The sequence below is a fragment of the Pieris brassicae genome, chromosome 8 (assembly GCF_905147105.1).
Source record: "Pieris brassicae chromosome 8, ilPieBrab1.1, whole genome shotgun sequence".
Classification (NCBI taxonomy): Eukaryota; Metazoa; Arthropoda; class Insecta; order Lepidoptera; family Pieridae; genus Pieris; species Pieris brassicae.
The window spans coordinates 18,285,231-18,307,736 of record NC_059672.1 but is presented as its reverse complement, the minus strand read 5'-3'; the positions used below and the strand labels follow the sequence as shown (position 1 = coordinate 18,307,736).

At 32.5% G+C, this 22,506-nt stretch overlaps 2 protein-coding genes across 8 annotated transcripts; one reads left to right on the top strand and one right to left on the bottom strand.

Annotated features, from left to right (window-relative positions):
* Positions 1-2,112: 2,112 nt before the first annotated feature.
* LOC123712985 (sodium-dependent transporter bedraggled) lies at positions 2,113-17,646 on the bottom strand. 3 transcript variants are annotated; one of them, XM_045666425.1, is made up of 15 exons: positions 17,528-17,646; positions 17,155-17,202; positions 15,636-16,683; positions 14,792-14,922; positions 12,095-12,376; positions 11,373-11,563; positions 10,764-10,901; positions 9,355-9,589; positions 8,799-9,016; positions 7,640-7,834; positions 6,612-6,824; positions 6,364-6,431; positions 4,942-5,068; positions 3,925-4,118; positions 2,113-3,776 (listed from the first exon to the last, which is right to left on the bottom strand). In XM_045666425.1, exons 3-15 carry the CDS (start codon positions 16,634-16,636, stop codon positions 3,401-3,403), a joined length of 3,369 nt encoding a protein of 1,122 aa, XP_045522381.1. In that variant the 5' UTR covers positions 16,637-16,683; positions 17,155-17,202; positions 17,528-17,646; the 3' UTR covers positions 2,113-3,400. The 3 variants fall into 3 exon arrangements, with proteins under 3 accessions (XP_045522381.1, XP_045522383.1, XP_045522382.1); XM_045666427.1 differs by lacking the exon at positions 17,528-17,646 and adding an exon at positions 17,456-17,474; XM_045666426.1 differs by lacking the exon at positions 17,528-17,646 and having other exon boundaries at positions 17,155-17,437.
* Positions 17,647-18,932: 1,286 nt separating this feature from the next.
* LOC123713410 (acetyl-CoA acetyltransferase, mitochondrial) lies at positions 18,933-22,013 on the top strand. 5 transcript variants are annotated; one of them, XM_045667054.1, is made up of 4 exons: positions 18,933-19,399; positions 19,743-19,928; positions 20,252-21,270; positions 21,728-22,013. In XM_045667054.1, exons 1-4 carry the CDS (start codon positions 19,343-19,345, stop codon positions 21,996-21,998), a joined length of 1,533 nt encoding a protein of 510 aa, XP_045523010.1. In that variant the 5' UTR covers positions 18,933-19,342; the 3' UTR covers positions 21,999-22,013. The 5 variants fall into 5 exon arrangements, with proteins under 5 accessions (XP_045523010.1, XP_045523014.1, XP_045523011.1 ...); XM_045667055.1 differs by lacking the exon at positions 18,933-19,399 and adding an exon at positions 19,410-19,518; XM_045667057.1 differs by lacking the exon at positions 18,933-19,399 and adding an exon at positions 19,472-19,494.
* The last annotated feature ends 493 nt before the right edge of the window (positions 22,014-22,506 follow it).

Below are 22,506 nucleotides of genomic sequence, written 5' to 3'. Positions count from 1 at the left end.
ACGTATTTTAAAAACAATTGCTCCCATAAAATTAAAATCACAATATAAAGAGGACTACAGAAAGCAATTTGCATTTTTCAAAATTATACCTATACACGAGAAAGTGCAACTAGGATTATTAAATGAAAACTACTTTACAGAAAATTAGCTCAAAACAATTAAAACTCACTATCACTACTCAACACGTAGAAAATTAAAAAAAAACGAATTTCTATTACCCAAATACAATAATTTATATGGGAAAAAAACATTAGATTACATTATTCCAAATTTAATAAACTCGATACCAGCTACACTTCTTACTAATATAACAAGAAACAATATTAAATTTAAATTTAAAAAATACTACATAAGTCAAACAATTATAAATTATGCATAACAAAAATTTTGCTATATACGTCATTAAAACATATTCGAATATAGGAGCTCACCTGTATGTGAATGAGAATTCTCGACAAGAACAGGCTTCTTGCATCGGCTATCTATGGCGCGTCAGTGTTTAGATTTGTTTATGACGTTTTACGTGCAATTTTAAATCGTTTGAATGGTTTGATTGTTATAAATTTAAATTTACAGTTTATATGTCACTGGCTTTAGTATATATATATATATATATATATATATGTATATATATGTGTGTGTTAAGGATTTAATTATGTTCGACGTCCTGGTGGATAGAAAAACTGTGCACAGTTTGTGTTTCCACCACATCAACTGCCTTTATATTAAGAACACTTATACAATAAATAAAATTTGCAAGACGACTTCTTTAAAACTAGTTTTCAAGAGCATTCGCAGCGGACTACGCTTTACTCGCTTGCTCCGCTCTGCTTTACTCTTTTGCAGTGGAAGTAATTGTATGAAATATAATAAAACTAGTTCAGTGAGTTTCGTACGGATTCCGTGGGAAACTCGTTAACCTCGCATGTGACTCTTTCTAGCTTTCCGCTCCGCTCGTCTCCGCTTTGGTGGAAGCACATGTATGAAAATCATCGTTACGAGTATAGCGAAGTCCGTAATGGGCCCGTTCCACTCGCAGTGGATAAGACTTTAATTAGCTTAGTTTAGATTTTTCATGGAGCAATATTTCATCAAATATTCGTCAATATAACAGTTCAAATGCATCGACTTTCCACAACACGAATTCTAATGATGCTATGCTTGTACTACTAATCACGCTCAAATATCGTTAAACCATTTGTTAGGGTTTCTTGTTTTCATGTTAAGAACATTACACAAACGGGTACGGTTACAATGCCAGCAGTAGATTGACAGCCTTTAACAATGCTTTCCCTATATTGAAGGATTTGGTTTTAAATGTAGGTAGGAAAGCTATAAAAGCTTGGCGTTTTAGCTGATATAATAATAACTAAACCTTATTGATTCGATACCATTGTTGCCTTGTCTATGCTACCTAAGTTAGTTTTAATGTAAAAATTGTATTATTTTAGGTTTCGATATTGAAAATCGGATCGAATTGATGCGACCGCTGGATTTTAACCGGCGAAAAAAATATATTACATCAAATAGGTTTTTGCATAAGTTTTTTTATCAAATCTAAAAAAGAGCTGGCTTTAGCTTATTTATATATGTATATAAAATTCTACTGTACATGTGTGCCACTGAACTTATCTTTAACGGCTAGAACGATTTGAATGAATTTTTGCATTCGTTGAGTGGCGCCCTGGATAGTTTAGTCTCACAAATCAGCCCGGCAGATGTCGCTGCAGTCAGTATCTCGGTTATTCATCTATAGACCAAATAAACAGCTACAGCTGTATATATACCATACATATAAATCTTCTGTGCATGTGTTCGTAATCATTACGGGTGGACGGCTTTTCATATTTTTTTGTGTGTTCAAGACGAATCGAGAATGATTTACATTATTAGATTTTTTGTATCTGGCACGTGTGTACAGGAACACAATTGTCGGATCCGCTAAGTAAATATATTTTGTCAGGGACCTCATAAAGAGTAAAGACCTTCAACCGCCTCACTATCTCTCATATAACAAGCATTTATCGGCCAACCTTCCCCACCGACCTCTATTACCATATTAATAAGTGTTTTTTTAATCAAATTATTATGTGAAGAAAATAAAAGAACACGTAAGTAAAAAAGTTTATTACGTAAGTACATTGTATAAGTATGGAATGTAATAAAAAAAAATACGAGCAAATAAATCGTGCGCAAATATTGAAATAATGATTGTGGAATATGACTAGAGATAACTTTAACTTGTGAATGCTTAAAGGAAACGTAATCCCCGCTATAACGCGATGTACTTCCCTGCTACTAAATTATTTATGTATTGTCAAATTTATTTATTACAGAAATACATAGTATAGTCAAGTCCATAATTAGTTTTGCGTACCGTAACGAAACGTATAAACCAAAAAACTTTATTGAATTCGATTTTCTAGTTTTTGAATAGTTTAGTTTAGTTCCTAGGTTTACTGTGACCTACTACGGGGTACTACGTTATAGAGGGGTTAACTGTATTAGGAAGCAATTCCATTATTAGTGTTGAATAAAAATATCAATATGTGAGTATTAGTTCCCGGGGATTTGAAAGTTATCCATAGAAAGTAAATATAATATTTGTTGCCGCCGTGATGTTTATATTTCAAAATTTGGACATTTATTTAAAAAAATCTTATAAGCAAAATAACAAATGTATCATGGCAGTGACATGTACTAACAATATTGTACTTAATAAATCCGATAATTACGAAAATAATCATTTATTATGCTCAATCTTAAAACCTATTAAAAACATAGAAGTATATCTAACGATAACATTTATCCTAATTAAGCTCTGAATTATTATCAATTTCCAATATTTATGGCGGAAGTGGAGCAAGGGAGATTCACTCTAAATAATACTTTTGATTAACTTAAAACATACGGTTAGGAAATATTCTATAATTATTATACAGTTAAAATTATATGTAAAACTTCTTACTGTGATGTAAGTTACGACAACATTTTAATTATCCTATATATTATTTAATATAACATTGTACCATAAAATTATTGAATTTATTAAAAAATATAAATGCAATAAGGATTCTTATGTGATGAATTATTGCTTGTCAACATTGACCTTTGTACAGTTGTCTCTCTCTCACACTCACGAAACGACACTCGTGCGAAAGAGATAGCACTATACAATATTTTCAAAGATCCCAACTCTTGGTTGTAAAGCGTTATTTCTCTCTCACACTCTCGAAACGACACTCGTGCGAAAGAGATAGCGCTATACAATATTTTCAAAGATGCCAACTCTTGGTTGTAAAGCGTTATCTCTCTCTCACACTCACGAAACGACACTCGTGCGAAAGAGATAGCGCTATACAAAATAGTTTAAAAATCCCAAGCTGATTTTTAAGGCGGGTTATATCACAGAGGCGATACTTCTATTATGCGACGTCTCCGATTCTCCCAACATGGCGGACATGGCCACTGTATTCGATATGGGTTCCACATCCCTCACCAACTGCTCATGACTCGTAGTCAAGGTGTTATTAATGCCGTATTTGAAGCTCCGTCTCAGGCTCGAGCGTATATTTTGATCGGTTTTGATAAAAGACCGTCGGAGTAGATCGCGCGTGAGGGTTAACGAGTGCGAAGAGGACGGCCTGTGTGAGTCCGTCTCGTCGGTGAGCATGTGTGTGTTGTGTGTTTGTGTGGGTTGTCGTTCGACAGTTTCACTTAGTGAAGTGGGTAGTTGTGTCGTTTCTTCCGATAAATCAGTGCGTTGTGATGTAATCCTGAAATAATTTACATACATAACATTAGTTTCTCCATTTTTTGTTGTCTTTGTGTTTGATCGGTTCAACAAGAAACTAATACTATTATTAGTTAATTAAATAAATTTGGGCTCAGTTTTAGAGATCAAAAGCTATACATCGAACTCACCTTCTCAACGTCCTGAAACTCCTGCGCAATGTGTTAAGCAGTCGGGCTCCCGTGGCCGTTGAGTACGACGGGGGAGGGGTGTACTTAGGAGGGGGATCAGGAGGCGCGGGACGGGAGGTGGGTGGGGGAAGCGGCGCAGGGGGGCGAGACTCGTGGGGGGAACCCATTCGGGGACGGTACAGGTTTTGGACGCGCTGAAAATTATTTTAACATGAATTTTTGGCGAGTTTTTTTTAAAATTTTAGTTCATTTTAAATTACCGAGCCATAACGGTTAAGTCGCGTACGTTCGACCTTTTGCGAAACGGCTAGCTAAAGTAAATTTGCATAATTTTCTTTTGCCATTCCTTTTGACCTTGGACATAATGTGAACAATTTTCAAACGACTAGAATAATGTATTTTAAATGTCAAACATTACATTTGAAGCCATTCTTACCTCTTCATCCAAACAATCACGACCGGCGTATTCCTTGTAGCGTAAAAAAATAACAAAAGAACCGTTACCATGGTTACCAGTTTCACTTATAGACCTGTTTTACAGAGTATTAATATGGCGGCAATAGTTATTGTTGTATGAACAAATTTATTAAAGAAATCCAGGTTTTATAGTTCCTTTAATATCTGTAGTATTGTTGTATTGTGTATGTACGTATAAGGGTGTGTGGGAGTGTGTGAGGATGTATAGCGGTGTGCATGTATGTATAATGAATGGTGTACGAGTAACTGTAACGGTGTATAAGTATGTATGACCTCGAAAAAGACAATCTTAGTATTGTATGTGTTAACATAGGTTTAACACATTGAATGAAAACATTTTTTTAACCGGATTAAAGATATTTATATTATTATAAACTAACAATTATTTTACATAATTTTAAATATAACATTTTCCGACGTTTCGCGTGCTTTTCAGCGTGCGTGGTCACGGTGACTGAAGACAAAAGGTGTTAAAAGTAAAGACTCTTTTCTTGTTTATCAGCTAAAGGATAAATTACAGTTGAAATTAAAAAGACTTACCTCTAATATATCCGGTGGTCCTTTATTGATGTAACGACACGTTTGCAGAACAGCTGCAGCCGGCACCAACAACAGAACTGTTTGTTGTATGAACACTGCCAGCTGTCGGCACCAAAGCGGCCAATATCTATAAAAATATATTATATGTTAAGTAGGAATAATTAGAGCATACGGCAAGTCATAACCTCGTCTTGAGTGCTGAAAAATATAGAACTTTATATAGACAAAATGGTTAGCAGAATACTATACATAAACACAACAACATAAACAAACAGCACAAACCTAAAATTGACACGTATCAGACAGAAGTGTCTAGAAAATAAAAATGATCGAAGTATCAAAGAATTAAAATTGATTCAGAAACAAAAATTATCATAAATGAAAATGATCAAAGAATTAAAAATGATTAAGGAATAAAAATTATAAAAGAATTTAAAAATTATCAAAGATATAAAAATGATAGAGAAATTAAAATTATCATAAATTAAAATGATCAAAGAATTAAAAATGATTCAGAAACAAAAATGATTAAGTAATAAAAATTATCAAAGAATTTAAATTACCAAAGAATTTAAAAAATTATCAAAGAATTTAAAATGGTTAAGGATTAAAAATGATCAAAGAATTAAAAAACTATCAAGGAATAAAAATTATCAAAGAATTTAAAAATTACCAAAGAATTTAAAAATTATCAAAGATATAAAAATGATAGAGAAATTAAAATTATCATAAATTAAAATGATCAAAGAATTAAAAATGATTCAGAAACAAAAATGATTAAGGAATAAAAATTATCAAAGAATTTAAAAATTATCAAAGAATTTAAAATGGTTAAGGATTAAAAATGATCAAAGAATTAAAAAAACTATCAAAGAATAAAAATTATCAAAGCATTTAAAAATTACCAAAGAATTTAAAAATTATCAAAGAATTTAAAAATTATCAAAGATATAAAAATGATAGAGAAATTAAAATTATCATAAATTAAAATGATCAAAGAATTAAAAATGATTCAGAAACAAAAATGATTAAGGAATAAAAATTATCAAAGAATTTAAAATTACCAAAGAATTTAAAAATTATCAAAGAATTTAAAATGGTTAAGGATTAAAAATGATCAAAGAATTAAAAAACTATCAAAGAATAAAAATTATCAAAGAATTTAAAAATTATCAAAGATATAAAAATGATAGAGAAATTAAAATTATCATAAATTAAAATGATCAAAGAATTTAAAAATTATCAAAGAATTTAAAAATTACCAAAGAATTTAAAAATTATCAAAGAATTTAAAAATTATCAAAGAATTTAAAATGGTTATGAATTAAAAATGATCAAAGAATTAAAAAACTATCAAAGAATAAAAATTATCAAAGAATTTAAAAATTATCAAAAAATTAAAAATGATATAAAATAACTCACCCAGCTGGTTTGCGCCAACTGTATAACAGTTTGTGTTGACCCACACGGAAGTCCATAACACATAAAGCCTGGAAATAGGAAAATTAATTATTATAATAAATTCCCGATTTACCAAAATGACTATTATTTGTGATATGAAAATAAAATGTTGACATCTATTTAAAAAAAACTACCCAATCATCTGCTCGATAGATGACGTCATTAAGGTGCTTAATGGCAGGGCTGTGCATACCTCCAACAATACTTACAGTGAGTGACACGGGTAATATAACAGTCCAAGTGAAAGAAAGCAATGCAGAAATCTTCGAGGCTGGCTTAAAGAGGGCTGCTACCACGATATCCGGGGAGTACGGCCGCCCTCGTACCACGAACACGCCTATCGCTAGCGACACTTGCAATACACACTGCCACCACGCCCCCACCCATACGTAGTCTATGAAGTGGACTATACGGACGCCGGCCTGAAATTCGTATAATAAATTAAAATATATATATTATAAACAAGCTAATTAAAATTATTATTGTTTCCTTGAAAAAACATGCACGTCACGACACCAACACTAACAGTATTTTCATAAATATTTCGGAAGTAAATATTAGTATTGTCTTTGGTTAGCGTAGCTTTTACACATTGAAAGAAAACAATTGTTTAACCGGATTTAAGCTAGCGTGACCACGGAAAAAATTAAATTTAAAATTATGTAAAATAATTATAAGTTTATAATAATACATAGCTTCAATCCGGTAAAAAAATGGTTTTCTTTCAACGTAAATATTATAAATTGTTACCTAGGTATATATTAGCATAACAATATTATATTGTACTGTTGAAATCGGTTCAGTAAACGATATCATTTCAAACAAACAATAATACAAATATTTCCTCTTATCAATATATTAAAAAAAACATATTTATGATTCTTAAGACAAAAAAAGAGCAGAGCAGTGTTAGCCTAGTGGCTTCAGCGTGTGACTCTCATCCCTGAGGTCGTAGGTTCGATCCCCGCCTGTGCACCAATAGATTTTCTTTCTATGTGCGCATTTAACATTAGCTCGAACGGTGAAGGAAAATATCGTGAGAAAACCTTGTCTTAGACCCAAAAAGTCGAAGGCGTGCGTCAGGCACAGAAGGCTGATCACCTACTTGGCTATTCGATTTATAAATGATCATGAAACAGATTCAGAAAATTGAGACCAAAAAGGTTGTAGCGCCATTATTTTTTTTTTAAAACAAAATAATGGGTATTATTCTAAAATCGAATAAATAATAACTTACATCAGTAGACAGCAACAGTCCCATAGCAAGTCCAAAGACACAACTAAAAAACGTAATACTAGTCTCCCACACCCGGAGTGCCTCCCGATTTATGGCAACAATTCCAGAGATCACGCAATGCCATATTGCTAGTTGTTGCGCTATACCGAACATTATCAGTATAAAGTAAAATATCACTGCCCAGGCTGGTGACACCTGGAATTAATTGAAAATGTATTTTATTTCAAATTCATATTAAAAAGAACATTGATACTAAAAATACAGCCAAAAATGGAATATATAATAAACATTTACGAAAGGAAAAGTTAATAAAAATATTATATACAACTAACCTAATTCGAATGGTTGTGTGAGAGTGAAAGAGAGAGTTATAGTGTATGAACTTGAGTGTGTGTGTGTGCTAATGATGCAGGTCATTTAGCGCTATGGATATTTCTAATAGTCCTGTTAACAAGTCCGGGCTGCACGATACAAAACGATAGCAACGTTTGCAACCAACTATGCAAGATACGATTGCAACCAACTATGCAAGATACGATTGCAACCAACTATGCAAGATACGATTGCAACCAACTATGCAAGATACGATTGCATAGTTGGTGTTCATGTGAAAATCGTTTAACAAAGAACGATTAAATAATATTATTATAATTAAATTATTATTAAACATTTTACAGTAAAATATATTCAACTACATAAATATAATATTTTTAATATTTGCTTATGTTTTTTTTTATTATATTTTTGTGTTTAAGACGTGTCTACAGGACATGGTACGTGAGACGCGTGTGAAGGTGTTCTGCGAGTAATTATGTATAATGCATTTCAGGTTTGGCGCCAAAAGAATTTGTCATAGATTATAAGAATTGACCACTTCCTAGCAATCATAATAAAGACATTCTTTATTCAAATAATAACGTACTAGGAATTGATAGTTAATCGTATTTTAATCTGTTCTATAAATAAGCTAATAATGTCACAAGTATAGGTACAGACTAGGTGTGAAACTATGGTAGGTAGCAATTTCCTTTAACAAAGGTTTTTCTTACAAATTACTACTTAAATATTGTAGGAGAGATAAAAGAAATATTATTACCCTAACATAATTCTTATTAGTCTAAAACATCTTCATAACGGTTGAGGTTAATTAAAAACATACCACATTAGATGGCAACACTGCCAATGTAGCTGGTACTATTTGCATGGGAAGCTGCAAGGGTTGCCAGCCGCTGAAAGTCCTCTGAAAGTTTCCAGGTCGCCAAACGGTTACACCAACGAGGCTGCCATATTGACTCATATACCGCACGGGTGTATACGCAGTGTTGCCAGGTAGTGGTTCAGAAGTGGGCCAAATAAATTGTGATGATGTTTCTGTCTCTGTAAACGAATATTTTATAAAAAGTTTATTGGAAAAAAGTTTTCTTAGTATTATTATTCAAGTAATATTTTTTTTATATATTTTTGAAGTTACTTTGTACTCACTAACCAAAAGACAATATATTTTTTTGTACTCGCTAATCCAAAGACAACAATACTTTTTTTTGTACTTACTAACCCAAAGACAATATTTTTTTAGTACAAGTTAACCCAAAGACAATATTCCTTTTTTATACTATCTAATCTAAAGACAACATTACTTTTTTTGTACTTCCATTAGGAAGTAAGTTGGTAATCCAAAGACAATATAAAAAATATAGAAGCATCTTGTTACTCACCAAAACTGCTAGGAATATAGTTGTATCCGTGGCTTTTCAACACTTGTATGCACGTGTTCGCTAGAAACGAGGCCAGTAATAATACAGCGATTGTAAAGGCGACCACACACGCGCTTTCCCTTTGCAACATCGACGCGCTTTTGTGTTTGGGATCTTTATGGGCCGTTAGTTGCATCACACAGGCACCCAGCAGACCCCAAGTCAGGAATGTCTCCTGGGCCGCGGCTGCCCAGCTCTTGAAACAAAAAACAAATAAGCTAATTGCACCCTAACTACTCTGTAGTCTCTTTCCGTCAAATTGCGTTTGCGATGTGATAAAAGAATTTAATTTAAATATCTATCGTTTTTTTATAGGATAGTGGAGCAATCGAGCCTACTGGACGCGTTTTTTTGGGCAGTCACCGCAGCCATAGCATCTATTTTAGTGGATGCGTTGCCGGCGTTTTTTTTTAACAGTTTAACGTTGGTAACTTACTGTGAGCCACCGGATTCCAAAATTCGTTAGTTCGCAAATGAAAATGTCTTGTGAATTCATACGACTCGTCCGGTGACAAAATGAGGCAGGAGGGATCAACCCAAACAACTCTCCAGAACACTCTTCACTACACTTAGAATACGCATAGAGAAGTAATGTCTATGCGTAGAGAGAGAGACTCAAGCCGATCAATAAAAGATTGCCCAGAGCTTTGAACAGTATTCCATATGTGGTCGTATTTGAGACTTGTAGAGCTGCTTACAGTGTACCTCAATCAAATACTGCTTAGTTTATTTTACGTCACAAACACAATTAAACAGAAGAATGTTTAATTTGTGTATTTGTCGTACCCTCCATAAGGAAAAACTTCAACTAATTATTTTCTCCATAAGGGAAAACTTCAACTAATTATTTTCTCCATAAGGAAAAACTTCAACTAATTATTTTCTCCATAAGGAAAAACTTCAACTAATTATTTTCTCCATAAGGAAAAACTTCAACTAATTATTTTCTCCATAAGGAAAAACTTCAACTAATTATTTTCTCCATAAGGAAACACTTCAAATAATTATTTTCTCCATGGTGGAAAACTTCAACTAATTTTTTTCTCCATAAGGAAAAACTTCAACTAATTATTTTCTCCATAAGGGAAAACTACAACTAATTATTTTCTCCATGAGGGAAAACTTCAACTAATTATTTTCTCCATAAGGGAAAACTTCAACTAATCATTTTCTCTATAAGGGAAAACTTCAACGAATTTGGGGGGAGGGGGTCTTGTAAAGCGTTACGACGCGTTGCAGGGGAGGTACTTGAACTATGCGTTACGTAACACTAAAATTGCGTATCCATAACCTTATTACACGGGTAAGAAATTTTAACAAAGTTCGTAATTTTTTATAACAGCTTTTTAATCTACAAGTTTTATACTTACATGGTTGGCGAGAAAAAATTCACTCCATTCAGTTTGCGCGAAGATATTCGTCACAGAGTCGTAAGGTATCAGTGTCAGCAGCTTTGTACAGAGGACTAGTGTTCCACAAATCGGCAGGAATATTAACGCGTACACCGCCTGAAGTGTAAAATTATATTTTTTTATTAATTCATAGTGCTACATACATACATTGTGGTCACGAAAATGAGAAACATTTTCACACACACACATAAACTAAGCTTTCTCTTTTCTTATTTGCTTTCATCTCATTTCGTTTGTAACTTTGTTTCTTCTGTGCTAATTCAAGACCTTAAGAAGTTTATTTTTCCTTCCTACGGGCTATCCCAGAAACTTTTATTGTATGGTTGGTGACCCCAACTACTCATATTTGATCGTAAAAATCGATGACGTTGTTATTAAGTACCTAATACATAGAAATCAGCCGGGACCTTATATAATCAATATAACCGGTATGTTGTTCTAAACAATAGCATCGTAAACGGTTTTGACTGTATATATGGAACATAAGAAGACTTTGACAGGACTTTAAAGACAATTGACACAACTATTTTGCCGCTGTCAAAATCGATACGTCAAACTCATATTTACCTTTCCGTATGAATGAAGTCCTTTACTTAGCGATACGAATACAACCATCCACACAACAGCAAGGTTAAAAGCAACTTGGAATTTGATAGTTCCAAAACTATTATTATTGTGATTGCGTTGTAACACCTCACTTTGGAAGTACTGAGGGATTGTGAGATGAATACTTCGGGTCATATTTCGGTGTATCGGATCTGAAAAATTCAACAAACCGGTTTATAAGTTTTTATTACGTTTTAATAAAAAATAAAAAAAAAAGATATTTAGCTTTATTTCGATTAGTCAACTGGATTTATATTCCAAACAATCCATTATTTCAAATCACAAGTGAAGTGATTGAGTTAAGCAGTTTTAATCGAGTATAATTTGTTTTTAATATTGTAAGACTGTCAGAAGAGAATATATCAGATCACGCCTTGTCACGTGACCATTTGATATATGGCTTGTGACGTGAAACCATGGTACTTTTTCCTAAGACCTCACATTTAACAAGTGTTAGCTCCAGAGTCGAATCTCATCGCTAAGTTTGACTCTCGTATGTCATGAATTTTGACATATGGAAGTACGTTTTTTTTATTTTAAGAAGCAGAAGGCTAAGTGATATGACCTTCCATTAACTGACACATCGCAAGTGCGTTGGCGGTCTTTTAGGAATTGGTATGCGTGTAAGACCCTAAGTCAAGAGTGTGAGCGCTCTTTGGGACTGTGTATATAAAAAGACTTACCATCAAAGTTAAAATCGTGTGGTAGCGCCCATTTGTATTTATCCTCAGCGTTTATAAACGAATCCCTGAAGTAAACGAAAATCCAAGACAATCCAATAATACTATATATTCCAATAACTGCTTGCGTCAATAACAACGAGATTCCAACACCTTGGAATATTGGCGATATCTTCCACATATCTATTGGACCCGATTCCAAGACTTGGCCCAAACATAGGTGTAACGTGAACAACGGTATCCCGATGAGAAATGATAGTATTAGGAATTGTATTATGAAGCTTGCTGAAAATAATAAATTTAATGTAAACGATTATTTTTTATAATGTTTAATATATGAAAGAGGATTATTTGAAAGAAATACTTTCAAAACATTCGTTAATATTATGGGATTAATAAACAAATGTGAATACACGTCAACCTCGTATATATAACGCCGTAGACCTGGACCGCGTGATAGGAAACCGTTATTTGAACAATTAAAAAAAAATTATTACAACACAAATGAAATTGGTGCAAAACTACACAACATTAATAAATCATAAATTTCACACTAATGTAATATAATTTAAGAAATCTACGCGTTATAGATCTACCGCGTTAATTACCGGGGGGGGGGGGGGGGAAAACTGTATAGTAATGCGCAGACACAAGTCAAGCGTACCATACATGAGGGATAAATTAACTGGTCCCTTAACCAACGAATTCGGACGTAGGACCCATAGTTCTTATGTGCGCTTTGAAGAACTTTCTACGAGCCATATTGCCGCTTGGCGACGTGGCAGTCACGGGTGGAAGAGAGATGGACATTCCCCCATTGTGTCATAACTACGTGTGCAAGAGAGACGGAAAACGACAACAGCCCCACCAACTACGAACTAAACTGGGGGCAGATCTTACTTGGAATCGGCACACGTAATCCTTACGCCTGAACTTGTTGCCAAAACATAAAACAGAGTCATTACGTGGTAATTTTCGATAAAATTCCGAAACAACCTGCCAGCTCCAATCCGCGACCTCCATACATTACTTTCAACATAAAATGTAAAAGTTATCTTTTAGAATGGCAGCCGGTTGGGTTGGGAATTTACTTGCATTGTTCTCATTTTATTTTCTCTTTATCTTTGTTTGCATTTGAAATCCACACTCAAGTATTAATTTGTACAATTATAAACATGTAAATATTTAAGTTGTTTTTAAAAGAAATAAATATCATAACGATGAGTGGTTTGGAGGATTTTTTTTTTTTCAAATTACATATTAGTGTTCCCGGCAAGGTAGCATGTATGGTAAGATGGGCATAAGTCCCTTTTGAATAGGTTAGTATGGAGGTTTTTTGATAACCTAACGTTAAGTCACGCAAAATCACCTAATTACCGTTCAAAAAACATTATTGTCTGTAAATTCGGTTTACGTACAATAGTTTGTCTGTAAAGTCGGTTAAACGTGACAACGTCAGAACATTATATTGATGAAATGATTGCACTTAAGTCTTCGAGTGGTAGAGAGATGCGGCGCAAGCGTACAATGAGCGTAACGGGACAATGTGTCATGCGTTTTCGTGCATGCAGCCGGCGTTTATCGATTTATTTACGTCACGTCAAAAGTTTATGTCAGACTTCATTTTGATAGTCTTCGTCAGCGACATCCCACTATTCAGACTCTACTATCATTACTCAAGGTTACATTAAACCTATAAACATGGGTTCACCAGCAGAGTTAAAATAAAACTGATTTAATATGTATACGATATCCATCCGCAAAGAATAATACAGTTATAATACTAAGAATAATGTCAACATAAGTACATCTATTTAGAAAAGTTTCGAAAGTGAAATCGATAAATTAACTATGATTGATAAATTTGTCACGCAACTTTTACGAATTACGCAATTTAAAAACAATGCCTATCATAAAAGAAATTGCACTTTAAACTATAAAATGCGTTTAATTATGACATTTATTCACGTTTAATTTCAGGCAACGTCAGTTTATGATGTAAATTCAGTAGCGCGGTATAGAATATATTTGACACAAAAGAGTGTAACGCTTTCGTCAGTTTCGCGCTTAAACTTGGGCCGAACCACATATAAAGTAAAACATAAATTCCGCAAGTATAGCGAAGTGTCCCATGATTAAATCAAACTTAATAGAATTTGCACATTTGGGAGTGAAAGAGACGACACTAAATCTTGCCCTTGTACAAAACACGACCAAACAAACTTATCTATTCCGTGCTATGTGTAATTTTAATTACAATGTAAATAATAGGCTATTAAACAGTATGAAACAAAGTGTTTTTAAATATATAATCATACGTCAGTCGTGATATAAATGGCCAGGGCTTATTCAAGATGCATTAACAGTAGTGTCTGTCGAATGTCTATCATTTTCATACAAATTAAGTTTTCGGCTTCCTTCATACACTACTGTTAAGGCATCTTGATCTTGACTAATCCCACTAGATTAGTCGTATCTACGATAAAGTAGTATTCTTGTTAGTAACGTCTGACCTGTCTAAACCTAATTGAATTAAATTTTTTGCCAAACAGTCAAAAAATAAACCTTTGTATAGGATTTCGTCACTAAGAAATAATCTGAAATGCTAAAATCAAATCAAATCTTGCCAATTGCCTATGGTAAATTTGTAAACTTCTAATGGTGGATCTTATGAAAAATGTAAGAATATATAATTCATACCTCCATAATGTACACTGAACATAGCAAATCTCGATATGTTAAATATACCAATGGTACAGCTGAGACAAGCCAGCATTGCACTCATACGGTGTGGCCACACTCCTAGAGGCGTCTCCTCAATATCTTCGATTCTATATGGAATCACAGTTAAAAGATTATTAAACATCAAAAAAACATCAATAATTCACGAATTATTCTTATATACATATTTATTCTACGCACAATGGACCTACTGAGAGTCTAAGTGCGGAAACTGAGTCCACACATGCATACATATATATTTATTCATAAGGGTAGATGGTAATAGTTCTAAATTTAGCAATTATTTTGATCCTTAAAACTCAATACATTGCTAGAGGCATGGAACTATTATTAACCAAAGATTTACATATTTATACTAAAAGAAAAAACTCATGTAAAAGACGTAAAAAAACACAGATAACAATTACAGTATTTACAGGAAAACCTACAACAGTTACCATACAATAAACTTTACATGGCTAATCTGCTTAAGCTAAGCGAACATGTCATCAAATGGAATAACACATTCTTTGTTTGAAAATTATGTAAGAAATCAATTTCGTAACATTTTTTTTGTAATATGTCTAGACAAAACATGTGATGTGATACATTTATATTAATAAATTGTATGCAAATGTATATAAATACTTTAGCTTTAAATCATTACTTTTTAAAATAAGAAAGATGTAATAATAATTATATGTACACAGAAATAATACACAAATGATAAATAGATCAAAATGAACAAAAACATGTATTGTGTGTACATATGAAGTAGTATTAATATATATAATAATTGACTAAAGAAGCAATTTATACTAACCTTTCATCTGTGCCGATAAATGGGCTTTGATTAATTGGAGGCATGCCATTTGAAGAATCACTTGAAGAACTAGATACACTTGCAGCACTACGAGTTGTATTATGCCCTGTCCATTCAGCAGTTATCTCACTTTCTCCCGGTGATGGCAGAGATAATGTTCTATTCATTAATAAAGTTCTACGGCCCACTATGAGAGGCCCTGATGCACTACCTTGACTCAAATTTGCAGCTGTAACTTGCAGCTGAATTGGGGCACTGGTCGGGCGCAAGTTAACATGGTGTTCTAAGAATAATATAACAGGCAAAGTGATAGCCTCTCCCGAAGGCTCCTGAGTTGATATTGCTGGCAGCAATATAGGGTCCAACCTTCTCATGGAGTTACGTAATGTATCATTTGTTGTACTAGCTCTCTCTAAGATAGGTAATTGTACAGTCTCTTCTATATCCGAAAAGCTTTTAGAGCGACCTACATTTACTTGAGCCTTAACGGGTATATCTAGTACAGTCTCAGCATTTGTTAAACTTTCTCCATAGCATATCACTTGTGTATTATCTATGGAACTATGTGATTCTGAAGGCTCGGTCTGTTCTCTATCGCCTATAAATTCTTTAATCTTGCATATGAGATCTTCTTCATCACTATCTAGAGATTTTGTACCATCATCAAGGCAAGCCAGTAGAGACTTGTCCAAAACTTCATCCAGATCATTTAATATATCCATAAATTGACATAAAGCTGTTGCTTGAAATTCCTCATCATTTGTGATATCTTGTGATGTATGTGATGTAAAATTTGAATCAGACTTATAACATTCAGGGATGTTTTTTTGTAAATCTTCCTTAAGGTCATCATCATCATCAGATTGCTTGTCTGTATCAGTCATCTGATCACTTGTATCATAGCTTTCAAAGAGACTGCTGGAAGCATCACTTTCGACACTACTCCCAGGGATACTCTCCCTTGGCTCATAATGACCCTCCTCCATGTTAACCAAATCCATTTTAATTCCTCTTTCTAGGTTATAGCTGGCATTTTGTGATAAAAACCCTGTAACAAACAAAATTATTACAAAGAAGATATTTTTTTTTTAGGAATAACTCATTTCATAAGAAAAATCATACATAATTTGAATGGTATTGCCCACTTAAACATGATATCTTTTGTTAAAATGCTATGTTTCTGCCTAGGTAATTCCAGGCAAGTAAACAAGGATGACACTAATTACACTCATTAGTATGTGAATTGCCTTGTGCTGTGTTAGCATATAGGTAGAAAATTTAACACTAAAGAAACATACATATATCTAGAAATTTCAAGGCTCCTTTCATTTATCAAATCAAAACAAGTATTTAAATGTTAAATAAATATTAAGAAAACATGGAATACAAAATATTAAAAAAAATTGTTAAATGCAAAAAAGCATATTGTGAGATGACATAAATGTTACTTTTATAGACCATGCAGTTTTTAAGCACTATAAAGTAATTATATATTAATAAAAATTATAATAATACTCACCGCAAGTTAAGTACTAAGGTGCTCCTGTCATACATACATGTTAAACTTCTGTAAATACACACAACGTATTACTGAACACTACTAAGATAACATCTTATCTACAATTTATTGAATCGGAATCATATAATAATAGCTTAGGTGAGTACTTATTTCAGTACCATATTATGAATTTTAACTTATAACATAAAGTTATAAATATTCAGTTTCTGTAAATCTAATCTAAATGTATGATTTTCAAATAGCTTTCAATGATTCAAAATCATCATCTGCCACGATGCGTAAACAACTCACAGAAAAATACCTTAAGATTCAATATTTATCAATACTCGGACACTTAAAATTAAAATAAGATTAAATGACTTAAATTACATACATGATGTATAGATCAGTTTGACCAAAATAAAAATATAGCTCGATGGAGCTAGTAGATTGTAGAAGGTGATTAATTATTTTACTTGTTTAAATTACATTTCAACAAGGGATTTTCAAACTTCAAAGTTGTGACTTCTGACAATTTTTTTTTTAAGTTTATGTCCTGGTGTCTACACTTTTAGGCCATTTTGACTAATTGATTAGTGAGTTGCACAGATGAACAAACTTAAACCTGTCATGAGTATAAATAACAGATCATTGTGATCTACGGGTAGAATGGAGTGCCCTAGGCAAATAGTTGTAGTAAGAAGTAATCATAATAATGTAATAAAGGCTTTTTTTCCTTTACTATTAAAATATATTATGGTATAGTATTTACAAGTATACCCACCCCACCTATAGTAATTCTCCCAAACCCCAAGGGGTTTTAGAGGAAAACTTTATTATGGTTTTTTTAAACGTACGTTCCTGTAAAATGTATATTAAGCCAAACCCCACCAAACAAATTTCAACTCAAAACGTGGTTATAAATAATAGCTAGAAAAGTAGAAGTTTAATAATTAATTTAAAGTTTAATAAATAGAAAAAACAAAACATATGTACCAAGAGAATTAAAAAAATATACATTTAATGAAAGAAAAGTTAAGAATATTCCTTAATGTTATTTTGAAATTAATTAATGTATTTAAATGTGGAAAATGCACCCGCATAACAGCTGTTTTATACTACTTGCATGTATTTTTAAATTCATATTTGCTAATTACCTGTCAAACAAAATTTAACTGTTTGTTATGAGTATTTGATGTTGGTCCTAGGGGGGACATTCTGAAAGATTTCGCAACACTGAGCTGCTGGCGATCTCATTTCTCACTTCCTCTTCTATATTTGAGTCTCTAATAAACTTTCGTCATGAGAGCTGACAAATTTATCAAACTTCATATAAAAAGTTTTGACATCTCTTGAACCAGATTTAAGTTTGATTGACGTTCTGGAATACAGGTCTCAGTCTCTTAACTCCACATTCTAATTTCTAACTTTAAACTTGTATCTCAAGACACAATCTCGTCTTGAGCGCCTTCAAATATGTCAAAACTCATACAGCAAATGCTTTGACAGATTTTGAAACTAAACTTAAGTTTGATTGACTTTCTAGAATACTTTAGTTAATATATAACTGAGATTAACAGAATAAGTATTGTATTAATAAATAAAAATAGTGCAAACAACAACAACAAGCATTATAGAGCATTTTTTTATATATTTTTAACTCTATACTATTAAGAAATAGAATAATACAACTCATTATGTTTAGAAGATTAACTGTTATGTATATTACTATTTTTTAAATAGAAAAACTCGGGTACATATATAGCACTTATTTGCGGCTTCCGTACGTCAAAAATATATAGGATTTGATTATTGATAGTCCCCACGCAGTTTATAATTATTAATTACAACTACGGTTCTATCTCGACTGTGAAGTGTGAATCCTCTTATGATTTGAACAAAATTTAAACAAACCCTGGGTACATTACACACTGCTTAACAATATGAGCTGGTTATGAATATACTTGTATAATAATAGAAAGGTCAAAGATCACGTCCGAAAACTAGTAATTTTAGTAAATTGACACTTTCGTTTATTAGGGTAAGGTTCAATTCCCTGCGGTTATTATAAAGATCAAAATAATTAAATTCTCTACATTTCGTTGATAAGACTGTTTTCATAATTATTATTCTGAGATTTGTTATCTGGTACAGTAAGCAAGTAGTCGCGTTTGTCGTGCAAATTTATATTATTATAATTTGTCGCACAATGTTGTTTTACAATGGCAATAGGATGATTAGCATCAAAATGCGTTCATTGAACAAGGTTTGTATTGAGTTATTTCTTTGTGATGATACCGTAAAAAAGTCAAGAAACTGTGCAATAAGAAATCGTTTTTCATTAGTCGAGTTGAAACCATCGTAGGTATCGTTTGTGTATTACAGGTAATAATATATAGAAATAAAAATATATTCAGTAATCATTACAACTTATTGTTTTACAGGACCTACCTGTTTTATTACAAAAGACATTAAATTATTATTAACTATAAAAAAATTATGTGTTTGTTACGTGCTGTCTACTACTTACCGTTTGTCTATTTTCGTTCATTTATTAATTTTATTTATGAAAAATATATTATAAGTAATTAGAAATATTTTTCTTTTAGATTTTAGCCATGGCGAATTATTCCACGAAAATAGCATTAAATGAGGTTGTGATTGCATCAGCCGTTAGGACTCCAATGGGATCTTTTAGAGGGAGTCTTGCAAGTCTTTCCGCCTCCGAATTGGGAGCAGTTGCAGTTAAAGCAGCGGTTGAAAGAGCCGGTATTCCCAAAGAAGAAATTAAAGAGGTTAGTCTACGCACTTTCTACGTAACGCGTTTCCCGTTAGGTATGCGACCTGATATTTCGTTTTTTGAATACATATGGCATGTTTGCCCACTTATGTCACGTTGATAAGATAATAAAACTCTTTAGATGAAATGACGAAATTGTTAACAATTTTAATATGGGAAAAATCATTATTTTTGAAGTTCTATAAAAATTATTAATTCTGGCCTGTTTTTATTTCTTTGACTAATTAATTACTTAATCACCTACCTAAATAATTTTGGATAACCAAAGTCTTCAACACTATTCAATATAATGGAGTAATTTGATAATTTTAATTACAGGTATACATAGGGAATGTTTGTTCTGCATCTTTGGGCCAAGCTCCAGCAAGGCAGGCAGTCCTATTTGCTGGACTACCTAAGAGTACTATCTGTACTACAGTTAATAAAGTTTGTGCTTCTGGAATGAAATCCGTGATGCTAGCTGCTCAAGGTCTACAAACTGGTGCCCAAGATGTAATTTTGGCAGGTGGGATGGAATCAATGTCAAATGTGCCTTTCTATTTAAAAAGAGGTGAAACTACATATGGGGGTATGCAGCTAATAGATGGTATAGTATTTGATGGACTTACTGATGTGTACAATAAATTCCATATGGGTAACTGTGCAGAAAATACTGCAAAGAAATTGGAAATCACAAAGGAACAACAGGATGAATATGCTATTAACAGTTACAAAAGAAGTGCAGCTGCCTATGAAAGTAAAGCCTTTGCTGATGAACTAGTTCCTGTTTCTGTTCCCCAGAAAAGAGGTGCTCCGCCAGTCATATTCTCTGAAGACGAAGAATACAAGAGAGTGAACTTTGACAAATTTACTAAGCTTGCTACAGTATTCCAAAAAGATAATGGTACAGTAACAGCTGGGAATGCTTCTACTTTGAACGACGGTGCAGCTGCATTAGTATTAATGACTGCGGATGCAGCCAAAAGGCTGAATGTAAAACCAATTGCAAAAGTTGTTGGTTTTGCTGATGGTGAATGTGATCCAATTGATTTCCCTATTGCTCCAGCTGTTGCTATCCCTAAACTATTAGAAAAAACAGGTGTAAATAAAGATGATGTTGCCCTTTGGGAAATAAATGAGGCGTTCAGTACTGTTGTTGTTGCCAATCAAAAACTATTGGGATTGGATCCATCTAAGATTAATGTCCATGGTGGGGCAGTTAGTTTAGGACACCCAATTGGAATGTCAGGTGCTAGAATTGTTGTTCATTTATGCCATGCCCTCAAGAAAGGAGAAAAGGGTGTAGCATCTATTTGTAATGGTGGTGGTGGGGCATCATCTATCATGATTGAGAAATTGTAAGTGAATAAAACAAGTTGCTAATATATTGGTTTTGGAATTGTATATATTTAGGTATGAGTTTATATGTGCATGTTTGCTAAGCAAGCTAAGCACTTAGATTTTTTATTTATCAAGAAATGTTTAAAATTTGAAGTACATAAGAATATAATAAACACAAATTTATTTAAAACCAAACAATTTATATATTTTTCCTAGTGTCAAGTGGTTGTGTAAATGAGTTTTTGCATTAATTAATATATCTTAAAGAACCTCTAAGTGCCTTTGTAATTTGCTAATTAGCTATTGCAGCAATTAAAGTAACATAACTCTAATCAGGGTAGCCTAAGTATTAACTAAATAACATTGTTAAGCATGCTCTTTCTTTTTAATTTTATATGAATGTTATGACAAATAAGTTTATGATTAAATCACCAAATGTATTGTGGCATTTTTATTTTATTCAATAATTTTCAGACCTGAAGCTGTTGATGGATTGCCTGTTCTAACATTCTACACTAAAGATCCATGTCCTCTTTGTGACATTGTTATGGATGAATTAGAATCTTTTATGCATAGAATAAAAATTGAGAAAATATATATAACGGAAAAAGAAAATGTGAGGTGGCTGCGTCTTTATAGGCATGATATACCAGTTTTGTTTTTGAATGGGCAGTTTTTATGTATGCACAGATTAAATCAAGACCTGTTAGAAATAAGGCTACAAAGGATTGAAAATGAAAAATAATGTTCATTGCTTAAACTATGCTACTAGTAGTAGTATTATTTCAATTGCAATATGTAGAATTAAATTTTTTGTATTAGTTACTTTTTGTTTATGGTGTTTCCAACATCCAATTTTCATAAATGAACCTTAAAACACTGCCTGATACTTTATAACTTGCTGTGGTCAAACATAAAAAATCAATGCCTAGTCTATACTTATTATAGCCTTCTTCACGTCTAAAACGTACATTCGTAGTATTTCAAAAGCAGATTGCATACCATAGCAAAATTAGGATACTTCATTTAATTACTACTGATGTAAATTTTAGAGGTAAGAAGTTAATTTCTTAACTCTAAAATAAAAAACAATAATAATGACAAAAAATAATAGCTATTGTTAATATCTTAAGATTAAATGAGTGAAAACAATAAAATAATTATGTGTTATAATAATGTGATTAATTTCATCGTGTTTAGAAACAATACAATATAATAATTCAATTTATGCATTTTTGCAATTTTCCTTATTG